This window comes from Schistocerca piceifrons, chromosome 6 (assembly GCF_021461385.2).
Source record: "Schistocerca piceifrons isolate TAMUIC-IGC-003096 chromosome 6, iqSchPice1.1, whole genome shotgun sequence".
NCBI lineage: Eukaryota > Metazoa > Arthropoda > Insecta > Orthoptera > Acrididae > Schistocerca > Schistocerca piceifrons.
In genome coordinates, this window is record NC_060143.1 from 114,675,597 (window position 1) to 114,695,823 (window position 20,227).

At 40.6% G+C, this 20,227-nt stretch overlaps 1 protein-coding gene across 2 annotated transcripts in view; it reads left to right on the forward strand.

Annotated features, from left to right (window-relative positions):
- The window catches only part of LOC124802509 (N-acetyltransferase eco), a 67,344-nt gene that overhangs the window by 25,318 nt on the left and 21,799 nt on the right, over positions 1–20,227 (forward strand). For both annotated transcript variants that reach the window (XM_047263342.1, XM_047263341.1), the window contains exons 2-5: positions 5,894–7,048; positions 18,468–19,034; positions 19,229–19,436; positions 19,542–19,715. In XM_047263342.1, coding sequence (XP_047119298.1) covers positions 5,928–7,048; positions 18,468–19,034; positions 19,229–19,436; positions 19,542–19,715 — 2,070 coding nt within the window. In that variant the 5' untranslated portion in view covers positions 5,894–5,927. The remainder of the gene's footprint in view (positions 1–5,893; positions 7,049–18,467; positions 19,035–19,228; positions 19,437–19,541; positions 19,716–20,227) is intronic.

The window sequence follows — 20,227 nt, forward strand, 5'->3', positions numbered from 1 at the left end:
CATCCCCCTGGGGCATCGGGACTCCCGGCAATGGCCATCCTGCCAGGCCGCCTTTGTTGCGGCTTGGTGGTGCTCGTAGGGAGGCTCCTTGGTGAGAGTGGGTAGCATCAGGGCGGATGACATGCGATGAAGCGTAGTCCATCAATTCGCTTGTGGTGAAACACCATCAGTCTCTAAGCGGTCAAGATCTAACTTCAATGCTAAGAAATGCAACCCCAAATCGCCCCCACCCCACAGGCCACACCATGGGAGGAACGCCAGGGTAAGGATGGCAGTAAAGCTTATTCACCCGGGTACCTCGTATGTACTAGAGTTGAAGGGGAATCTTTCTTGTCAATGAAACCTCAGTTTTTTGTGGAGCATTTAGAGGACAAGTTTGGGGAGGTGGAGGGCTTGTCCAAAATGCAGTCAGGGTCGGTCTTGATCAAAACAGCACCCTCTACCCAGTCATGGGCACTACTTGCCTGTGACAAGCTGAAAGATGTTTCTGTTTCAATCACGCCCCATAAGAGCTTAAATATGGCCCAGGGTATCATATTTCACAGGGACATTCTTTTGCAGTCTGACGATGAGCTGCGCACAGATTTAGAGCAGCAAGGTGTCCATTTAGTCTAGCACCTCCACCGGCGTCCGAGGGATAATCATGTTGCCGCCGGTGCTTTCATGTTGGCATTTGAGGGTGACACATTATCCGAGTAGGTCAAGGTGATAGTCTAACGCTGTGACGTAAAGCCATATATCCCTCCCCGATGCGGTGCTTTAAGTGCTGGAAGTTCGGCCATATGTCTTCCCGCTGTAATTACAGCATCGCCTGTTGGGATTGTGGATGTCCTTCAGATCCCAATACTCGCTGTGCCCCGCCTCCCATCTGTCTTAACTGCAGAGAGCACCATTCGCCTCGCTCGCTAGACTGAAAGATCCTCCAGAAATAAAGAAAAATAATGGAATACAAGACCCTGGACCGACTGACCTACACTGAGGCTGAGAGAAAGCATGAGAGGCTACATCCTGTGCATATGACATCAACCTATGCAGCCACTACAACAATGGTTCTACCATCTTCCATTCCGCCACGTACAGTTCACTCTGAGCCATCAGACTCCACCTGCCCCCCTTGTTGGTGGGGGGCACTTACCTCCCTGTTGCTCCTGCACAACCTACTTCAGGAACAATACCCCACCCAACCAGCCAAAGAAGCGCAAGTCGTCTTTGGCTCCTCTTGCCAGGAAGGTATCCCTTGGGTCATTCCCTTCCCAGGTTCCTACCAGTGGCAAAGCTGACACCCACCAGTGGCTGAAGCAACCACAGGTAGCTGGTGGTAGGGCTTCACGGTCCTCTTCAGTCCCTGGTACTGAATCAGTGAAGCCCTCCCAGCTGGACAAACCTAAGGAGCACTGAGAGAAACCTAAAAAGAAAAAGACCCCCTAAGAATCAAGGCACTGCAGTGGCACCCACACCAGCACTACCTACAAGCTCTGTGTCTGAGGATGAGGTGGAGATTCTGGTGTCTGCTGAGGGCCTAGATCTCCCTGGACTCAGACACAATGGATGTTGATCGCACAGGTACTCATCTGGTGGCAGCAGGTGACACTAAGGCATAGACTCCCTCATTGAGCGTTTCATGCCTTCCCAGTCTCACGATCACATAATTTTCCAGTGCAATTGTGGCGGTTTTTTCCACCGCCTGGCCGAGCTATGGCAACTGTTAAACTTTACACCTGCTTTTCCATTTCCCTCCAGGAAACCTGGTTCCTAGCAATGCGGACCCCTGCCCTCCGCAGCTATAAGGGATATCAAGGAACCGTAGTGACTATAATAGTGTGTCAGGTGGAGTTTGTGTCTTTCCTGAACTCAGTATGTAGTGAACCTGTGCCCCTTCAAACTGCTCTTGAAACTGTGGCTGTCAGGATAAGGACGTTGCTGGACGTGTCTGCAACATATATCTTCCTCCAGATGGTGCAGTACCCCTGAACGCATTGACTGCACTGACTGATCAACTCCCTGAACATTTCCTACTTTTGAGAGGTTTTAACGCGCATAACCCCTTGTGGGGTGGTGCCATACTTACTGGCAGAGGTAGAAGGTCAAAAATTTACTCTCTCAACTCTACCTCTTAAATACTGGGGCCCCCATACATTTCAGTGTGGCACATGGCACATATTCGGCCATTGATCTCTCCGTTTGCAGTCCTTGGTCTTCTCTCATCTATCCACTGGAGAGCACATGATGACCTGTGTGTTAGTGACCACTTCCCCATCTTCCTGTCACTCCCCCAGCGTCATGCCCATGGATGCCTACTCAGATGGGCTTTAAACAAGGCAGACTGGAAAGGCTTCACCTCTACTGTCACCGCTGAATCTCTCCTACATGGTGCCATCGATGTTGTCATTGAGCAGTGACTCCAAAGATTGTTTCTGTGGTGGAAAAGGCGATCCCTCGTTCTTTATGGTGCCCCTGGCGAAAGACAGTCACTTGGTGGTCGCCGGAAGTCGCTGAGGCAATTAAAGAGCATCGTTGGCCAGTTCTACAGCGACATAAGCGGCACCCTTCCCTAGAGCACCTAATAGCCTTTAAGCAGCTACGTGCCTGTGTTCGCCGGCTTGTAAAAAAACGGAAACAGGAGTGTTGGGAGAAGTACGTGTCGATCAGTGGGTGCCATACGTCAGCTTACCAAGTCTGGACGAAGATCAGATGTCTTTTTGGGTACCAGATCCCAACAGGTGTACCTGGCAGTAACATAGATAGCGTGTTATCTACAGATGCAAATACGATTGCCGAGCACTATGCTCGAGCCCGTGCATCAGAGAACTACCTCCCAGCCTTTTGCACCCTCAAACAGCGGATGGAAAGGAAAGTCCTCTCATTCACTACATGCCACAGTGAACCCTATAAAGCCCCATTTACAGAGTGAGAGCTCTTCAGCACCCTTGCACATTGCCCCGACACAGCTCCTGGGCCAGATCGGATCCACAGTCAGATGATTAAACATCTCTTGTCTGACTACAGCGACATCTCCTCGTCATCTTCAACCAGATCTGGTGTGATGGCATCTTCCCATCGCAATGGCGGGAAAGCACCATCATTCTGGTGCTCAAACCTGGTCAAAACTCACTTGATGTGGATAGGTATCGGCCCATCAGCCTCACCAATTTTCTTTGTAAGCTGCTGGAACGTATGGTGTGTCGGCGGTTGGATTGGGTCCTGGAGACATGTGGCCTATTTGCACCATGACAGGGTGGCTACCGCCAGGGTCGCTCTACCACCGATAATCTTGCATCCCTAGAGTCTGCCATCTGAACAGCCTTTTCCAGACACCAACATCTGGTTGCTTTCTTTTTTACTTAAGTGAAGCATACTACATGACATGGCAACATCATATCCTTACCACATTGTACGAGTGGGGTTTCCGGCCCCTCTCCCGATTTTTATCCAAAACTTCCTGTCATTCCATACTTTCCGTGTTAAAGTTGGTGTCTCCCATAGTTCCCCCCCGTATTCAGGAGGGTGGCGTTCCGCAGGACACCGTATTGAGTGTCTCTCTATTTTTAGTGGCGTTGCACAGTTCATCCAGAACCATAACTTTACGATCCACTCACTGTAGTGGAGACATATCGATGACAAATTGACTTGGCTACCTCACCTTCGTCCGCTGAAGTGGAAGTGCTGGCAGCACCACAATGCCCTCCGCTGCCTGAGCAGCACCAGCTGGGGTGCAGAGCGCTCTACGTTGCTGCAGCTCTACAGAGCCCTTGTTCGATCCTTCCTTGACTGTGGATGTCTGGTTTACGGTTCGGTGGCGCCCAAGATGTTGCTTTTTCCCCTGTTTTAGTGTTTGTTTCCCTTGTCATTCTTGTGGTTTTCTCCTTTCTTCCAGCTGTTTTTTGTATGTCTTGATTATTTTACTCCCACCCTTGTGTAATTATTTTAATTTTAACGAGGGACCGATGACCCAGCAGTTTGGTTCACACACCCCCCCCCCCCCCCCCCCCACCCCCCAACTTTTAAACCAACCAACCTTGAGTCATGTCGAGAATCATCTGATCTACACAGTAGAGAAGTTATTGATGTCATTGCCACATATCATAGTTGATGCTATAGTGCATGGAGACAGCATTTTAACTTCCCAAATTACTCATTTTTAGTAGGCAATGTACAAGGTGGTTGGGGGGGGGGGGGGGGAGAGACATGACATACCTAAAGTCTTACCCAAGAGTGATTTAAGAGAATTTCCACCCATCCCGTGGCTTAAATTCCAAATCTTACCTCTTTATATTTGAAATCTATTCATGTGTTATTTATCTTTATCAAACACACTATACTTGAATGATTTTTTCCTCTTTTGATATCCTCTTGTGTTGTCTGTACAGAGGAAAGGGGGGGGGGGGGCTGTAGATATGTGGGAACCTTGATCTGCACTATTCCTCCTGCTGCCCTCTCTTAAAGTGTCTGTGTCCTACGTCTTATTTTATTAGTAATCTATCACTGTCGTATGTAAGTAATATCTTGTGACATTGTCACAGCTCTGTTTGCCTGTATTACTCACAATATTCTTCTCCTGACTCGTTGATAAAGAGAATAAATGACTAATAATCATACTGATGAGTTATATGAAAAAACCCTATTCATCAGATTTTTTTCTAAAATTTTATTCAGAAAATGGATTCATTTTGGCACCAAGTTAGATAGGTGCGGTGCTAATAGGGGTTAGAAATTTTATGTCAGAAAGGTCCATACTTTCCAGTAGTATTCAGCAGGTATTAATGGGTTTCTGTGTTTACTTCTGTTGCCTGAGTTTTTGTATGTGTTTTATTCATTGCTTTGTTGTATGTGTGAATATAGAAGCGTCAGTTTTTTGGTTAAAGAAGTGTTGTAGAGTACCTAAATGTAGGCTATAGCCACCACAATTTATTTTATATGAATTGAGCAACTTTTCAAGTTTTTAAATGTGGTTTCATTGTCTTTGGTAGTATAGTACACTGTGGATTTGCACCTATAGCCTTACTGAGTGATTATGCATCTGATCCAAATATCTTGCATGAAACGACTTAAAATAAATGGCTAGTGGATAATTTGACACTATGGAAAGATAATTTTGTGTCATTTTGATTAAAATTGCTGTTGTTTTGTGAATTCGTAATCCTGTGTGACAAAGTTTGGTGGTGCAGCATGTGATGTCTTTGTAGGCTAAGGGAGGGGTAACATTGAAAGTCATGACTAAATTGAAAATGAAATTATTTAATATTGTGTGCTTTTTCTTTGCTGACTTAATAACTAGTTAAACAATGGAAAATCCAGGATGGAATGTAACAATACCAGAGAAGGAACGTTGCTACTCACCATATAGCAGAGATGCTGAGTCACGATATGCACAACAAAATGATTCACACAATTATAGCTTTCAGCCATTAAAGCCTTTGTCAGCAGTAGACACATGCGCACACACGCTCATGCAAACGCAACTAACACACACGTCTGCAGTCTGAGAGAGCTGAAACCACACTCTCTCTGAGACTGCAGATGTGTGTGCTAGTTGCGTTTGTGTGCGCGTGTGTGTGTGTGTACTGCTGACAAAGGCTTTAATGGCTGAAAGCTATAATTGTGTGAATCTTTTTGTCGTGCCTATCATGACTCAGCATCTCGGCTATATGGGGAGTTGCAACTTTCCTTCTCTGGTATTGTTAATAACTAGTTAATACAATATAGGTATGAGGTATTTTTGTTGGCTATTATTTCTTTAATATGTAAGATGAATAAAAATTGTCAGTTAGCATTGATGTCTAAGATTGTTATTGTTCAAAGTTACACTCATACACTTAGGATTTAAATTTGTGTGTATTCTTTGAGTAACTTTCTGTGTTTTGTTATGCTTTTTGTTTTCTGTTTCCTTTTTCAGGTTTTGTGACTTTTTGAAGTACTACACTTGAAGAATGGATGCTGTTGAAATCACACCGCCCAGGTCACTGCGGCGGCGGATTATTTTCAATTCACAAACACCCTCTAGTAGAAGGCAACTGGAAACCCCAAAAAATCCTGGAAATAGTCCCTCTGCATTCACTCCCAGCAAGAGGTCAGATGTGTCAGCTTACTCGTCTCCTGATCGATATAGCTCTCCTCCCCACTCTCCACGTTGGATACTGGATACACCTCCGAAAATTAGTGGCTCTCTGCTTTCTTCACCAAGTAAATTTCTGGATGACAATATGCCCTCCCGAATGTCCAGGTTTGACTCATTTCTCAATTCACTCTCCCTAAGACATTCGTCAAAATCAGATAAGAAATGTTCACCGAAAGTAAAAGTTTTAGATTGTGAGAGAGCGGATGTCTCTGCAGTGCAACCAATGATCCTTGACAAAAACAAGTCTGATATAAATGGTAGTAGCAATAGTGGTGAAGTGGAAGTACCTGTTAAACAAATAAAATCAGTGAAGTACCTGAGCAGTGACAATAAAGAAAATGAGGTCTCAACAAGTAAAACTAGAAATTCTGATCTTTTCATTCAACCCACATCATTCTATAAATCAACCAGAGCAGAAATCAATAATAAAGAATCCACAATTACTGAAAATAATATCGCAAGTAATAAGTTTACTTTCTTTGGAGGCGTTAAAAGAAGTCGCTCATCAAGTATAGAAACTACAAAAAGACACCGCAGCACAAGTTCGAATAAGCCAAAAGCAAAGAAAGCAAAACTATCAAAGAGAATGAGGCTTGGAGAAATAAATGTAGGTGTAAGACATGGTATTAAAAAACCTAAACCTAAGAAAAAAAGTGTGACAATAAAACCATTCCCGAAGATACCAAAAATTATGCCAAGTGACAGAATTAAAGCTCTCTCTGATACTCCCTTGGTGAAGCAGGGTTCACAACAGCTACTAAGGGGAGCCCCCAGCACAGCTTCACAGAGTTCACAAATTACTCCCACAAAAAAGATACCATCTCCTAAAAAAATTCCAACTCCTCCTCCAGATCCTACAAAGAAATTTTTTAAGACCAATCGAACATTGCATATCAGCAAGAAGGCAACAGTGACAATGGAGAACAATGTGAAGTAAGTACTGATAAAATTTAGATTGTTTATTTTACCGAGTATTGTTCTATTTTCACAAATTAAGAGAGCAGATGTGAACAGAAATTTCACCAGCTTGCTTGTATGTCTCAATTCACCATCCTAGAAGTATGAGGGAAGGTCAAAAAGCAACACACAATAATTTCATTACCAAAATGTTTTAATTGGTAACAAAACAAAAACAAAAATCACAAATACGTCTCTTACCTAGTTTTCTACATACTCACCAATGTTCTCAACACATTTCTCCCATCATGGGGCCAGTTTAAATATGCCCTGCTCGTAGAAGTCCATTTTGTTTGAGTACAGCCATCGGTGGACTGCTGATTTCACTTCTTCATCTGTTGCAAAGCATTAGCTGGCCAAAAATTTCTTCATGGGACCCTGCCTGCAATGTGGTGAATCATAAAGGTTCACACGGCCCTCTTAGAAGAATGCACACTATCTGGAGTAATTGCTATGGTCTGGGTAGCCATACCCATACATGCCACCTATTTTCCTGTGGATTTCACTCTGTTTGTTCCCTTTGGTCCACAGGCATAAAACTACACTTCGCTACTCTTCACAAATTGATGACAGTAACGTGCACGGCATGTCTATTTCATAGTTCAGGCTTCTCTCGCTAGAGCTGCACACGAAAACAAAATATCATCTGTGGTGCAAACTTCAAACTACATCGTCGTGAAGTTGCAACATTCACTGCAATACCAGGGGAGAAAAAAATTGTGTGTTACTTTCTGATCCTCTCGTATACATTGTTTTGTGAATTTTCTTTAACAAGTTTCTGACACAGCCTGTATCATTTTCGAACAAAATTTGAATATGAACGGTTGAACTTCGTGCCGACACCATCATATAGGAAAGCTTTGCGGAGGTTATACAGGTAGTTTGTAAGTTTGTGTTTTATACTTCAAATTGTCTTGTTCAGTCAAATAAGGCAATTTAAAAAATTCAATGACCATTGAAATTTTACTCATTGAAATATATTCTTCTTTGTTGGTGAATGCAATAACAATATTTTTAAAGGATGGATATATTCATCTGTGTGACAGTTGTAAATAATGACTGTTATCATCTTGTATATTCAAATTGTCACTTGGAAATCAGCTGTTTGTGACTAACTGTAGACTTTGTAAAGCTATATTTATTACGAAATAGGCAAACACTGGAGCCTACAGTTGCATGCAGGGGTGGAATGTCATGTATTTGAGAATTGAGGTCATGGTTTTGTCATTGAGGATGTGAGGAACTGCAAACAAGTTACTGTGCATAATCTGGTACAGCTGTTGCACCTAGGTTCTATTACATTTATCAGCTACTTGGGGGTTGTTGATGGATGGACTGTTGTTCCTATGGCTGCTTCTCAATTCATTCTGCAAAGTAGGTCTACTTCTCATTTGTGATTGACTGACTGTTTTCGTATTGGGTGCAACCCAAGTTTCAATTATAAAAATTGGTTGCTAACTGTGGAACACATACTGTCTGTCTAACTTAAAACAGGATCATAAATTACTATGTGAAACTATACTGCATTCATAGTAGAGGGCACCATTGGCACAAGTTGATGTCGAAATAAAAATATCTCTGCAGCGTAGTGACACAGCTTATAGTTTGATGTACTGCTTAAAAGGCTGACAGGTTCCAATGATTGGCTATAAGACTGGTTGTGAGTATGATTAATCAGATAAGCATAGACGATATTACCAAACACATTCAGTATACGAGGTCTGTTCAGAAAATTCCAAAATATTTGTAATTTCGCGACAGTGGTGTGTTGGAGCAAAATGTGATTGGCAGCCCTACAGATGCATGTGTTAACTGTTGGAAGTTCCTTTGTTGTATGACTCTTAGGTATTGTTTAGTGCTGTATTGAGTAGTACATTGTGCTGCAGAGTTCACGAATTGCGAGAGGACAGAGTTAGAGGAGCAATGCATCTGTATTAAATTTTGCATGAAACTCGAGAAAACCTTTACAGACACACACCAAATGATGCAGGAAGCCTATGGTGACGAGTTCTTACACCGTACTCCGTGTTAAGATTGCTTCACATGGTTTAAAAATGGCCGGAAGGAAGGTAACAATGACCTTCATTCAGGATGCCCTTCGACGTCTACCGACAATGCTCATATCAGGAACGTCAACAAAATTGCACATGCCAATTAAAGTCTGACTGTCGGAGATTGCAAAAGAATGTAGCATTTTAGTTGCACCACGTCTTGAAATTGTGACAAAGCATGTAGCAAGACAATTCATGGCTCTTGCATCATGATAAAGCACCTGCACGTTCATTGCTGTTGGTGTATGACTATTGCACAAAAATCGAAATTGCTATGCTGCTTTATCCTCCATACTCTCCAGACCTGGCCCCTGTGGACTTTATTGGCATACCAAGACTGCTGCCGGAAGTGGAAATGGCTTTGGTAGCGGTGTATCAGTTGTGGAAGAGAGTATTTCGAAGGACACCATGCATAATAAGAAAAAGGTAAGCATAAAAAAAGTTGTGGACTAAGTTCCGGAATTCTTTGAACTGACCTCGAACATTGGAATTTTATCCACTACCAGAATAATACCCAAACATCTGAGGTAACTCAAGGAAAACTTTCGGGGCAAGGATGTAGAACATAGTTTAAATAAGAACAGTGTACATTCAAGCAACACTTGTGGATCCACATACATGAACACGGCAGGTACAAAACATTTCAATTTATTTATAACAGTTGGTGGTCAGCAGTGGTAGTGCAGTGTTATGTTTCATTTCCTATCCAGATAGCAGCACGGTACAATGCAGCACAAAATATATTTGCAATTTTATTCATTTTTCTAGTGAATTTAGCTACATTTTATATGATAGTTAAATATGGTGTACTTCTCTGGTAGGTGTTAAATTTAAAGTGACTTATCAGGATAGAGAAAATATTTGTGCAATGGATAAATCAGTGTAATTAAATATGTTTTACTTTTTTATGTTACTAATGGATGTATTATTTAGAATTTTGTGTAAAGGAAATGAGTGGCAAGTTTACAGTCCAAAGCTAGTCTCTGTCCTGTATCAATGCAGAGGTAACATATTACCGTAACAAGGCAGTATTGAAGCTACAGTCAATAAATCTGGATTATGAGTATACCTCAAACCATAACATGTTACCAGCTACCTGGACCTCTGCCGGTTGACAAAGAAGCAGTTTAGTGTGTCCACTGCAGCTTTCTGTCCACGCTAAGGTACACGAGTCCAACAAGTGCTACCACAGTCCCTTCATCACAAACATATACTGCATATTCTGTTGTGGCCGACACTCTTCCTAGCACCCAACACATTAGCAGTGACTTTCCAGACTGAAAGTACTTGACTGTTGTTACAGATACTATACATTCGTACACAGTTTTCAATCTTATTACAGCTTAGATTAATAATATTTATTAGAGCAGTACAAATTTTCATCTCCTGCTATTAACTACTTATCACAAACCAAAAACTTGTTTGAGAAAAGAGATAGTATATAAGAGGTATTACACACAGTTAATGTAAAACATGATGATAATTAAAGTTAAACTTTCAAACCACTGTAGAAATAACACCACATGTCAGAATGACGTCAAATTGCAACGGAATATTATAGGAGAAGGGGGAAAACGTATGGCAGAAGAAAAATAAATAGTCACAAAATGTAGCAATAGATGGCACTGTAAGCATCCTAATTTAATTGCGGTCAACCACAAATGACAAATGAATTGTACAACAATGCCGAAGGTGTACATTTGACGTTAAACGAATTGTACCACTCAGTGTGCACGGGTGTAGAGGTGTGAGACTGTTAGTTACGTAAGCCCATCCATCACGGCAAGGTCATTTCACAATGGATGGGAAAATGGGTTTTTAGTTGTCCTCAGGCCAAAAACCACATAAAAAGCATCACTAATTTTAATTGTCCTGGGGCCAGAAACCGCATAAATAGCGTCAATCACATCGGTTTTTAATTGTCCTGAGGCCAAAAACCACATAAAAATAGTCAGTCAAAGTCAAATCGGATTATTAATTTCCATGTGACTGGCGTAAAACGTTTGATATACTGTCCACTGTTTAGCACAACTGATGAAAATGTTTCTGGGGTCATGTTTAGAATGTGTTGCACAGTGCCTTCAGTGCAGCTAACTTTGCAGTCAGAACACTGAACACATCATCTTTCAGCTAGCCGCACCGCCAGAACTCACACGAATTAAGATCAGGTGATCCGGAAGGAAGGCGGTTGGGAAATCATGGCTGATAATTCCAGCATTTCGGAAATGGCTCCAGCAGCTGCTTAACTGAATTTGCAATGTGCGGAGGTGTGCAATCCTCCATAAAAATGATCCCATCCACGCTGTTGGAGAGCTGGAATTACATGGTTGCACAAAAGACACTCATAGCGCTTACCAGTGACAGTCCAGGTAACAGGACAGGAAGCACCTGTCTCTTCGAAAAAATATGGCCCTATGATGAACGATGCCGTAAACCCGCACCAGACAGTGACCTATCCAGGATGAAGTGGTACTAGTTGATTTGCGTGTGGATTTTCCATTGCCGATATTAGACAGTTCTGTGTATTGACATACCCTGTCAGATGGAAGTGGGCTTCGTCTGTTCACAAAATCTTCCACGCCCAATCATTGTCCACTTCAACGTGAGCGAGAAATTCTGAAGCGAAAGTCTCCCTTGCTGGCAAGTTAACAGGAAGCAACTCGTGAACATGGGTAATTTCGAACAGGTAGCAGAGAAGGATGTTTCGTAGGATTTTAAGCACCGTGCTCACAGAAATGTCTGATGTTCGGGCAGTTCTCGGTGCACTACATGTTTGCACACCACCACTCGTCTCATCCTACATTGCTGTGGCCATTGCTTTCAGTGACGCTGAAACAGTTAATTTCCTCACCCTACCAGGTTGCACATTAGAAGAACCTGTCTCTTTGAATTTCCGAATCATTTTCTTGAGACCCACTGCAGTTATTGGACCAACGCCTTTTTTCAAACCCTTCAGTGTCTGGAACTTCTGCAGAGCGATGTGTTGACAGTCATCATTCTTGTAATACAGCTTTACAAGCACAGTCATGGCGAACATCGCAGATGCGAAGGGAGGAAAAACAGCACACAAGGTGTGCTTTTATCAACTTCAGTGGGTCATGTACATGACAGTTGTTTTCATTACATACTCTTGACACAAACAGCACCACCTGTTGATCAATTTTCACTCTACTCTTTTTCTTCTGCTGTGCGTTTTCCCCCTTCTCCGATCATATTCCATTGCAATTTGATGTTATTCTGAGCAGTGGTGTTATTTCTACAGCATTTTGAAAGTTCAGCTTTGATTATAATCACCCTGTATAATAAATTTAGAACACTGTAATAAAAAAAAGTATTAGCATCGAAAAATAAAAATTACGTCTGTAGCTGTGATGTGAAACATTCTGTGTGGGAAACATTAAATCTAAGCATTGGAGATTGTGTAAGAGATCTAAAGGTTTCATGGTGAATTCATTCCTCTAGCACTCATGGGAATGAAGCTGCAGCACGCTGCACAAATTTGATGAAATCTTCTATTGACTGCAGTCTTGGAGTTGACACAGAATTTCTCTACAGTGTCGCAATGTGTATAAGGAGCACAGTACATCACATCAGATAGGTTCCAAGTGTGGGCACAGCTTCTAGGCTTGCCTTGTTAGTGTCACACACGTTACCAACAGAATACATTTGAAATATGTTATGTGCATCACTAAGGAGTCTGAATGGCCACCACTAACTTCAGAAACTAGTTCTGTTCTATATTTGTTCCTGCTATGTGCATGTTTTTGCAAGGGAAAGGTTTACCTGAAAGAACTGTTCTTTTATTAGACAGCATACCTTGTTTTGCAGAAGACATGCTTGTTTTGGGTGGCAAAATGATTTTTGTGAGACACTTTACAACTTGTGTTAAGTCATTCATGCAGCCAGTGGATCAAGTTTTAATTGTGGCTGTGAAACATGTATGGTTAAATCTCACCAAAATAGCGTGTGCAAGAAGGTTCAGCCATTCCCAGTTTCATAAAATCCCTGAACATATTCAATGCGGTCCACAGTATTCATAAGGATTCTGCAATGTGATGACGGCAATAGCTAGCTCATGGAAGAGAAATGCGACACTTTCATGGAAAGTGACTTTCGAGGTTCGAATGTGATACTGCTACTCTTGTGATCTTGTCAAAACAAATTTCTGGTTGTGAAGATTATAAACAAAAAAATCTCTGTGTTGTTAAATAGTGATTCCTATGAACAAAGTGTTTGTGATAGAGAGAGTGAAGACGAGATGATCAAAGATCCTGTCGTCATGAACAGCAAGGCACTGAAATGTTGAAATTTCAAAATACAAAACAAAATTTGTCTAAATATTCTGATGGTTTGACTTGTAAGAGAATTGGAACAGTTACCAAGAAAGGTGGACGAAAACATATAGTAAAATAAAACAATGTGTTCTGTAAACGAGTAGTCAGTTTCTAGCGAGTAATGCAGTAGGCTTTCAAATGTTACATGTAGCTTGCTTTATAAATACAGTAAACAGCAGTTTCCATTAAAAACTTGTATTTTGTATTATCCGTATAGCCTCGGATATGCACTAACCCAGTTAGTCGGGAGCTTACTGTAAATATTTTACTTTCTATAGGAAAAAATATAGCTGGTTTTCATGTTGGTTCCTTAATTCCTTGAGTGAGGTGGCGCAGTGGTTAGCACACTGGACTTGCATTCGGGAGGACAATGGTTCAATCCTGCGTCCGGCCATCCTGATTTAGGTTTTCTGTGATTTCCCTCAATTGCTTCAGGCAAATGCCTGGATGGTTCCTTTGAAAGGGCACAGCAGACTTCCTTCCCCATCCTTCCCTAATCCTATGAGACTGATGACCTTGCAGTTTGGTCTCCTTCCCAAATCAACCCAACCCAACCCCCTAAATTCCTTAATGTTTACCAACCAGTGTTGATGATAGAAATTGTTTTTTAAAAAAACTGTCTCCCCCTCTCCATGTGATGGTGTAACTTAGTAATGAACTACTTATTTTCATTATTGGTTTTGGTCATTGAGAATAGGCCTCATGTCTTGACCATATGACTTGATTTTTCAGATCTTTTAATGAAAAAGAAAAGCTGCCAGTAGCTTACTGTTCAGTGCATTTTAGACCATACATTATTGCAAGTGAAATATGGCTAAAAGTAAAAGACACTTCTTGAGTTGGTAGTGATACCGATATCAAGACTTCTTCTAGAAGTTAAAGCGAGTTACTTAATGACATAAATACTGACGGGTTTCACTACAGCCTCAGATACTACTGTGTAATAAAACTTAATTATATTAATCATTGTAGGCCCAGTGTCACACACTCACATGATGTTAATCATCTGCAAACAGAAACCTCCAAATATATATAATTTTTTTCCTTTGGCGAAGATTGTTTGAACTTCAGTCGTCCGCTGTGGTCTTAAATTGTCTCAGGATTTACACAACAAAAGGCACCCAAGTAATTGTTATACTACTATTAAGTGGAAAATACATGTTGTATTTCAACTCACAAGTGGCAGACATTCCATAAATAAAACAATGCAAATTCAGGTTGAAATGTCCCCCCACGCATATTCTGCTGTTAGTTTCCCTTCCCTGCCCTACTTTAGATTTATGTGTGGATGAGATGTGCCTTTGTGGGTGTGGGTGTTTTTTCTGAAGAAGGTTTTTGCCAGATCTTTTCGTTCTGCCTATCTGCTTCTCAACAATACCGCCTTTACGGTGTGCAGCAATTTTATCCTTTTCCTAATATTACCTAAATAAACTAATGTAAGGTGAGACATAGCTGTGGCATGACTATAGAAAAAGTATGGGCATCTGCCTTTTTATCTCTAACTAGAATGACTCAGTGTAGAAATGTGTATAGGTTTTCCTACACCTAACGTGACTAATGTGCTAAAAATTCCTTTTTTGCCGTTTTTGTTTTTGTAGTTCAGGGACAGTGTAGTGCAACAGATTTGCAAATAATTACTCATTTTAGATTGACCCTCTCTCTGCTTACAAAGAGCTTGACAGAGTTCGTGCTAATAATAGTCCTTTTAAGATTTGCTATGATGAAACCAAGACCAAGTGGAATTATGTTTTGAGAATTTTTCGATAGCTCCCCTGAGCTCTCCTTGCCAAATTTTTAAGTTGTTCTGTCTGATTGTGTCTGAAGAGTTCTCATTTCAATTTTATAATTTTAACTAATTATACTAACAAAAGTGTATAAGAAATGATGCAAGAGAAATACCATTATCACCTGCATGAGGGCATAGAAATAATCAATGATGACAAATGAAAATTTGTGGAGGACCAGGACTCACACCTGGGTTTCCCATTTATTGAATCTGTTATCTTAACCACTTCCGGCTATCTGAGCACACTTTTTGTCAGACCCATATTCCCAACTTGTCACTCACTACTGACACAGAGCTTCCGTGGCCACTCTCCTCATCGCTCGCATTATCTTGCATGGTTCTCCCTAGAGGGAGGACCTAGTGTGTGTCAACACTGTAGATATTGTTAAATGCTGTAAAGGCTTAGATACTACTATTATGTGTTTGTTCTTTTGGACATTCTTAGATTCGATTCCTGGCCATTTCAAATTTTTGAACACAGTTGTGTATTTGAGCATTTCGATGAAGCATAAGATATAATTCATCGAATATATGCTGGTTAACACACAATTTTTTATGAAAAATGCATTTTGTCTTATTGCTAATTACGTATCATGTGCACAAACCCAAGTTTTCATTGTAAATATTAATTAATTATTACCAACCTTTTATAAAGTATTGTTGATAGATTGTTTAACATAAAAAACTAAAAAAATACTATTCAGTGTTTGGCACCTATGTATTTCACACTTCACAGAAATACTCTTATAATTCATCATCTTTAAAAATTTCCATGAGCTACAAATTGAACCTGGGACACCCACATGGCAGGCCAGATTTCTACAACAGAGCGACACGGCCTGTCAGAAAACTAGTCCTAGTTTTTGTGAATTAGAAATTCAGAAAAATTCAAAGTTTCTTGTTCTACAGACTTTTAAGAGTTTCATTGAACTGATTTGGGAGAGTAAATATAAAAAAGTGCAAAAATCCAATTGCAGTGAGATCTCCTTGTAAGTGAAAGTCGTACTGACAAGATTAAAATGGCTTTTGATGATGCCGCATTAGAGTAATAAATCTAACAATATTTTTCACAGGTCTGTCTATACTGGAAGGTCCTACCATGCAGTAGCAGAATCATTCCCAGTAGGAGTATAGACAGTATCATTGGTTATGAGAAAAGTTTTTGTGACTATTTAGGAATTGCATGCTGCAGTTCATTTACCAATTCCAAGTGTTTTGCAGTTGAAAGAAATTGCCAGTGAAGTGTGTATGAAAAGCAGTTTTCCAGGATGAGTAGATGGAAGGCGATACCTATCCAGAATCTTTGTTATTCTGGAAGTATGTTCTAAAATTATGAGCAGTATTATGCTATAACCAGTTGCTGGTGACAGCTACAATATGTAACCATAAACATTCATGCCTGTACGGTAAGGAGACCACTGAGGAAGGAAATAGAAAACTCGTTAGTCATAGCTGGTCATATAGTTCAGTGCATTTGCTTACTACATAATACTGTCATCGACTGGAGAAGATAAATTCTTTTGTTGAATACTTTATCAAATCATTTTTTCTTAAATTTGTAATAGTCTTTAAAGAACAGCTGTAAAATTCGAAACATTGGGTGATTTACTACATTCTTTGTACGCATTGATTTACTATAAATGAAAAAAGTTAATCACTATGCAAGATCAGTCGTATTTTTTCTTAACAAAATCACTCGTGTTCCATTGTCACTATATTGTATAACCTGGTTGTGTGCTAATGCTTTACAACACGAACAGTACACAGGGCGATACGTGTAGTGTCTTTTTCAGTTCAGGCTATGAAAAAGAGAATTCCAACAAATGATAGCACACACATCAGAAAGTACATTACTGTGTAATGTGATTAATACTGGGAATTAATTGATATTGAGATATTGAACCCTTTGGCTCTTTATCAAAATCGGGCAAGAGTGAAGTACCGTCTGTGTCAGATGAGAACTTTTGCCGAGGGGTTTAGTGATAGAGAATTGATCAGTATTTGCATTGCCTGCCCATTTAGCTGAGTGGTCAGTGCATCTGACTGCCATTCAGTGGGCCCGGATTCAATTCCCAGTGGGGTTGGACGTTTTCTTCATTTGGGACTGGGTGTTGTGTTATCATCGACATGCAAGTTGCCCAATGAGGCATCAAATGAAAACTTGCAACTCTGCAGCCAAACTTCACTTCATGCCATATGATCATTTCATTTTTTCAGTATTTGCATTGAAACTTTTCAGAGAAACAGGTGTGATGTATGTACTACAGGTGCTGAAAACCTGCTCTGCCAACTTGCACCAGAAATATTAAACATTTTGATTGTCACCAGTGCAAACATTGTAGTGCGTAACAGTGGATTTGACATCCTAGCTCAACATAGAATTCATTGTGGACATGGGCAATTGCTGTATTGAAGTTAAAAACGTCTTTATTGTTAGGCCATGTCATATTTATTGAAATAATTGATATTTTGACTCCTGCTGGGATCTTCTGGTGCCCATTATAAACTGAGCTCAGTCTACAGCAGACACCAGCAGAGGAATAAAGATATCAATTATTTAAAGAAATATGGCATGGCCTAACAATCCAGAAGTTTTTAACTTCAGTGACAATGGCCACAAACGCAGTTTCTTTATAGTCAACAAGATACTGAATTTCAAAATTGCTTAACCAGCCCTGCCATCTAAAACTGTGTTCTGGACTACAGTTAAGTAGGGATAAGTTGATGCCTGACAGTTGGCAGCCTGGTTGCCAACTTTCAGCTACGAAGTGCAGATGGCTGCAGGTGAAAACAGTAGACATATACAGAGCTCCAACAACATTGAGGTGTTGCTATAGATACATTTAGAAAATGGCGTAACGTGGTTGACTGTAGTAGATGCACGAAGCTGCTGTGTCCAGCCCACTGCAACTGTAGGTTATCTTCTTACAGCGACTCCACTATGGGTCTCCAACCTTTTAAGACTATTTCCGTCAGTCTTTTGTTTCCTGCCTAATTTGTCTTCTGTTAAAGTATTTTGAAGTAATCAACAACAGACTTTTACTGCTGTTAGTTCTTGCTTAGGTGGCCTGTGCTATACCTTTAAAGTTCGCTCTATGTATAGGTGATAGTCTTAACATTTTTGTTTCATTTCGTTTTCTTTACTCCACTGTATTGTGATATTTTTGTTTTGTCACATCATGTAGTGGCAAGTTTAGAGTTCAGTCTGTATTTTCTTTTTCCAGGGTGGAAGTGAGGCATGGAAAATTCCTTCTTCCTAAGAAGGAAATAAAAAAACAAAGCACAGTTTTGAAAGGCAACCCTTCAGCACAAAAAAGACCGAATATCATTTTTGAGCCTATGGATGTTGATGATACACCACAAGATATGCTTCAAGACAAAGTCAGTGATACTGTTAATGCTATCCTTGACTGCCTTGACACAGATGGCCCCAAAGAGGCATGTGGCACAGATATTCAAAATATTACTGTTGCTGATGACTGTTTGGATGTAACTGAAAACCATATTGCTTCTTGTGCCTCAAAACAGCCATCTGCTAGGCAACAAGGAAATTTAAATGCTGGTGCCATTTTGAGTCCACAAGTTATAGAAAACTTAGAATTGGATACTACCTGCAGTACTTTTGCATGCACAACACCCAGCAGTATTACAGGCCTACAGGTGTGTGGTAATGAGGGGGAGGTTGGAATGCAGGCCAATTGCACTAGTGCTTCTGTTGCAACTCAGAATGTGGATAAAGATGTTAAATTGTATCCAATTTTCTATCAGGACCACACACAGAAGTATAGCAGGTATGTGCTCTGTGTCATTAGTTACTCCAGTTAAGTTTACTTCCGTCACTTAATTCTCCATTTACGATACTGCAGTGTAGTAAGTGTCTAATTCAACCCTAGGGGACACAATTTCTGTATTGTAGAAACTACCTTAATACTTGTGACTTTGTGGTGCAATTCCACACTTAGTGTTGATCCCACTTGTTTTTCAGTATGACACCAGCTTTGAAAAAGGATCATGCCAGTAGGAAAAGAAAATGGCAGATGGTTGGAAATGATCAGTACCAAATTGATGCTGGGCAGAAGAAATTTGGAGCAACTCAATGCAAAGAATGTGGTATTGTTTACCAACTTGGAGACTGGGAAGATGAGATGGCCCATGAGAACTATCACAATAATGCATCTGCTCTTAAGTTTTGTGTGAGTTTTTAATATTCCTGACTCATAATTGTGAATGATGGATTTTGATTGCAAGAGGTTGCTATTCAATTCTTCATGTACTTGTTGTATGTTTTCCCGTAACAGGGCTGGAGAGATGAAAGGGTAATATGTGTTTATGGCACAGGAAGAGTAATTGTTGTGTACCCTGATGACAACAAAATGTGGTTAAAGAAAGTGAAAGCTGTTATGGAAGTTGCTAATCGTGAGACTGGCTACCTTGATGTCAGCTGTACACACAAGTATTTGGAAAACAGCAAGGTAAACATTGGCTTTATTAAATTATGAATGATACTGAAAATGTAATAATTTTTCTCAAAAATTACATGACAGCGTATGTCTGAAAATGTAATCTGTCACTGTTCATTCGTAAGTTGTTTCAAAAGGTGAAAGTATTTTGATAAAAATGAGTATTCAGTTAGTTATTTCTTTTAAAAAATGCCCTGGTACAGGAATCACACTGTGACTCATGAGTAAGTTTGTGCAGTGTTAAATCATTCAGGACTGCTTAAAACTGTGAGCCAAATATCGACTCAATTCTTCGTCCCACCCACCTTGGGTAATGTTCTTCTATTAATGTTATGCGTACCATCTCACATGTGTAGTATGGAAACACAAAGGAGCCCAGTAGTCTGTATGCCATCTTGTTTTGCTGCCCATTGCAGTTTTGTGCACCTATGGGTGTGCACACACAGAATGCTCACGAATGTGCAGCAGTGCCACTGCAAGTAAAATGTCGTGCGTTTCCTGCATCCTTCTTACACGATTTTACA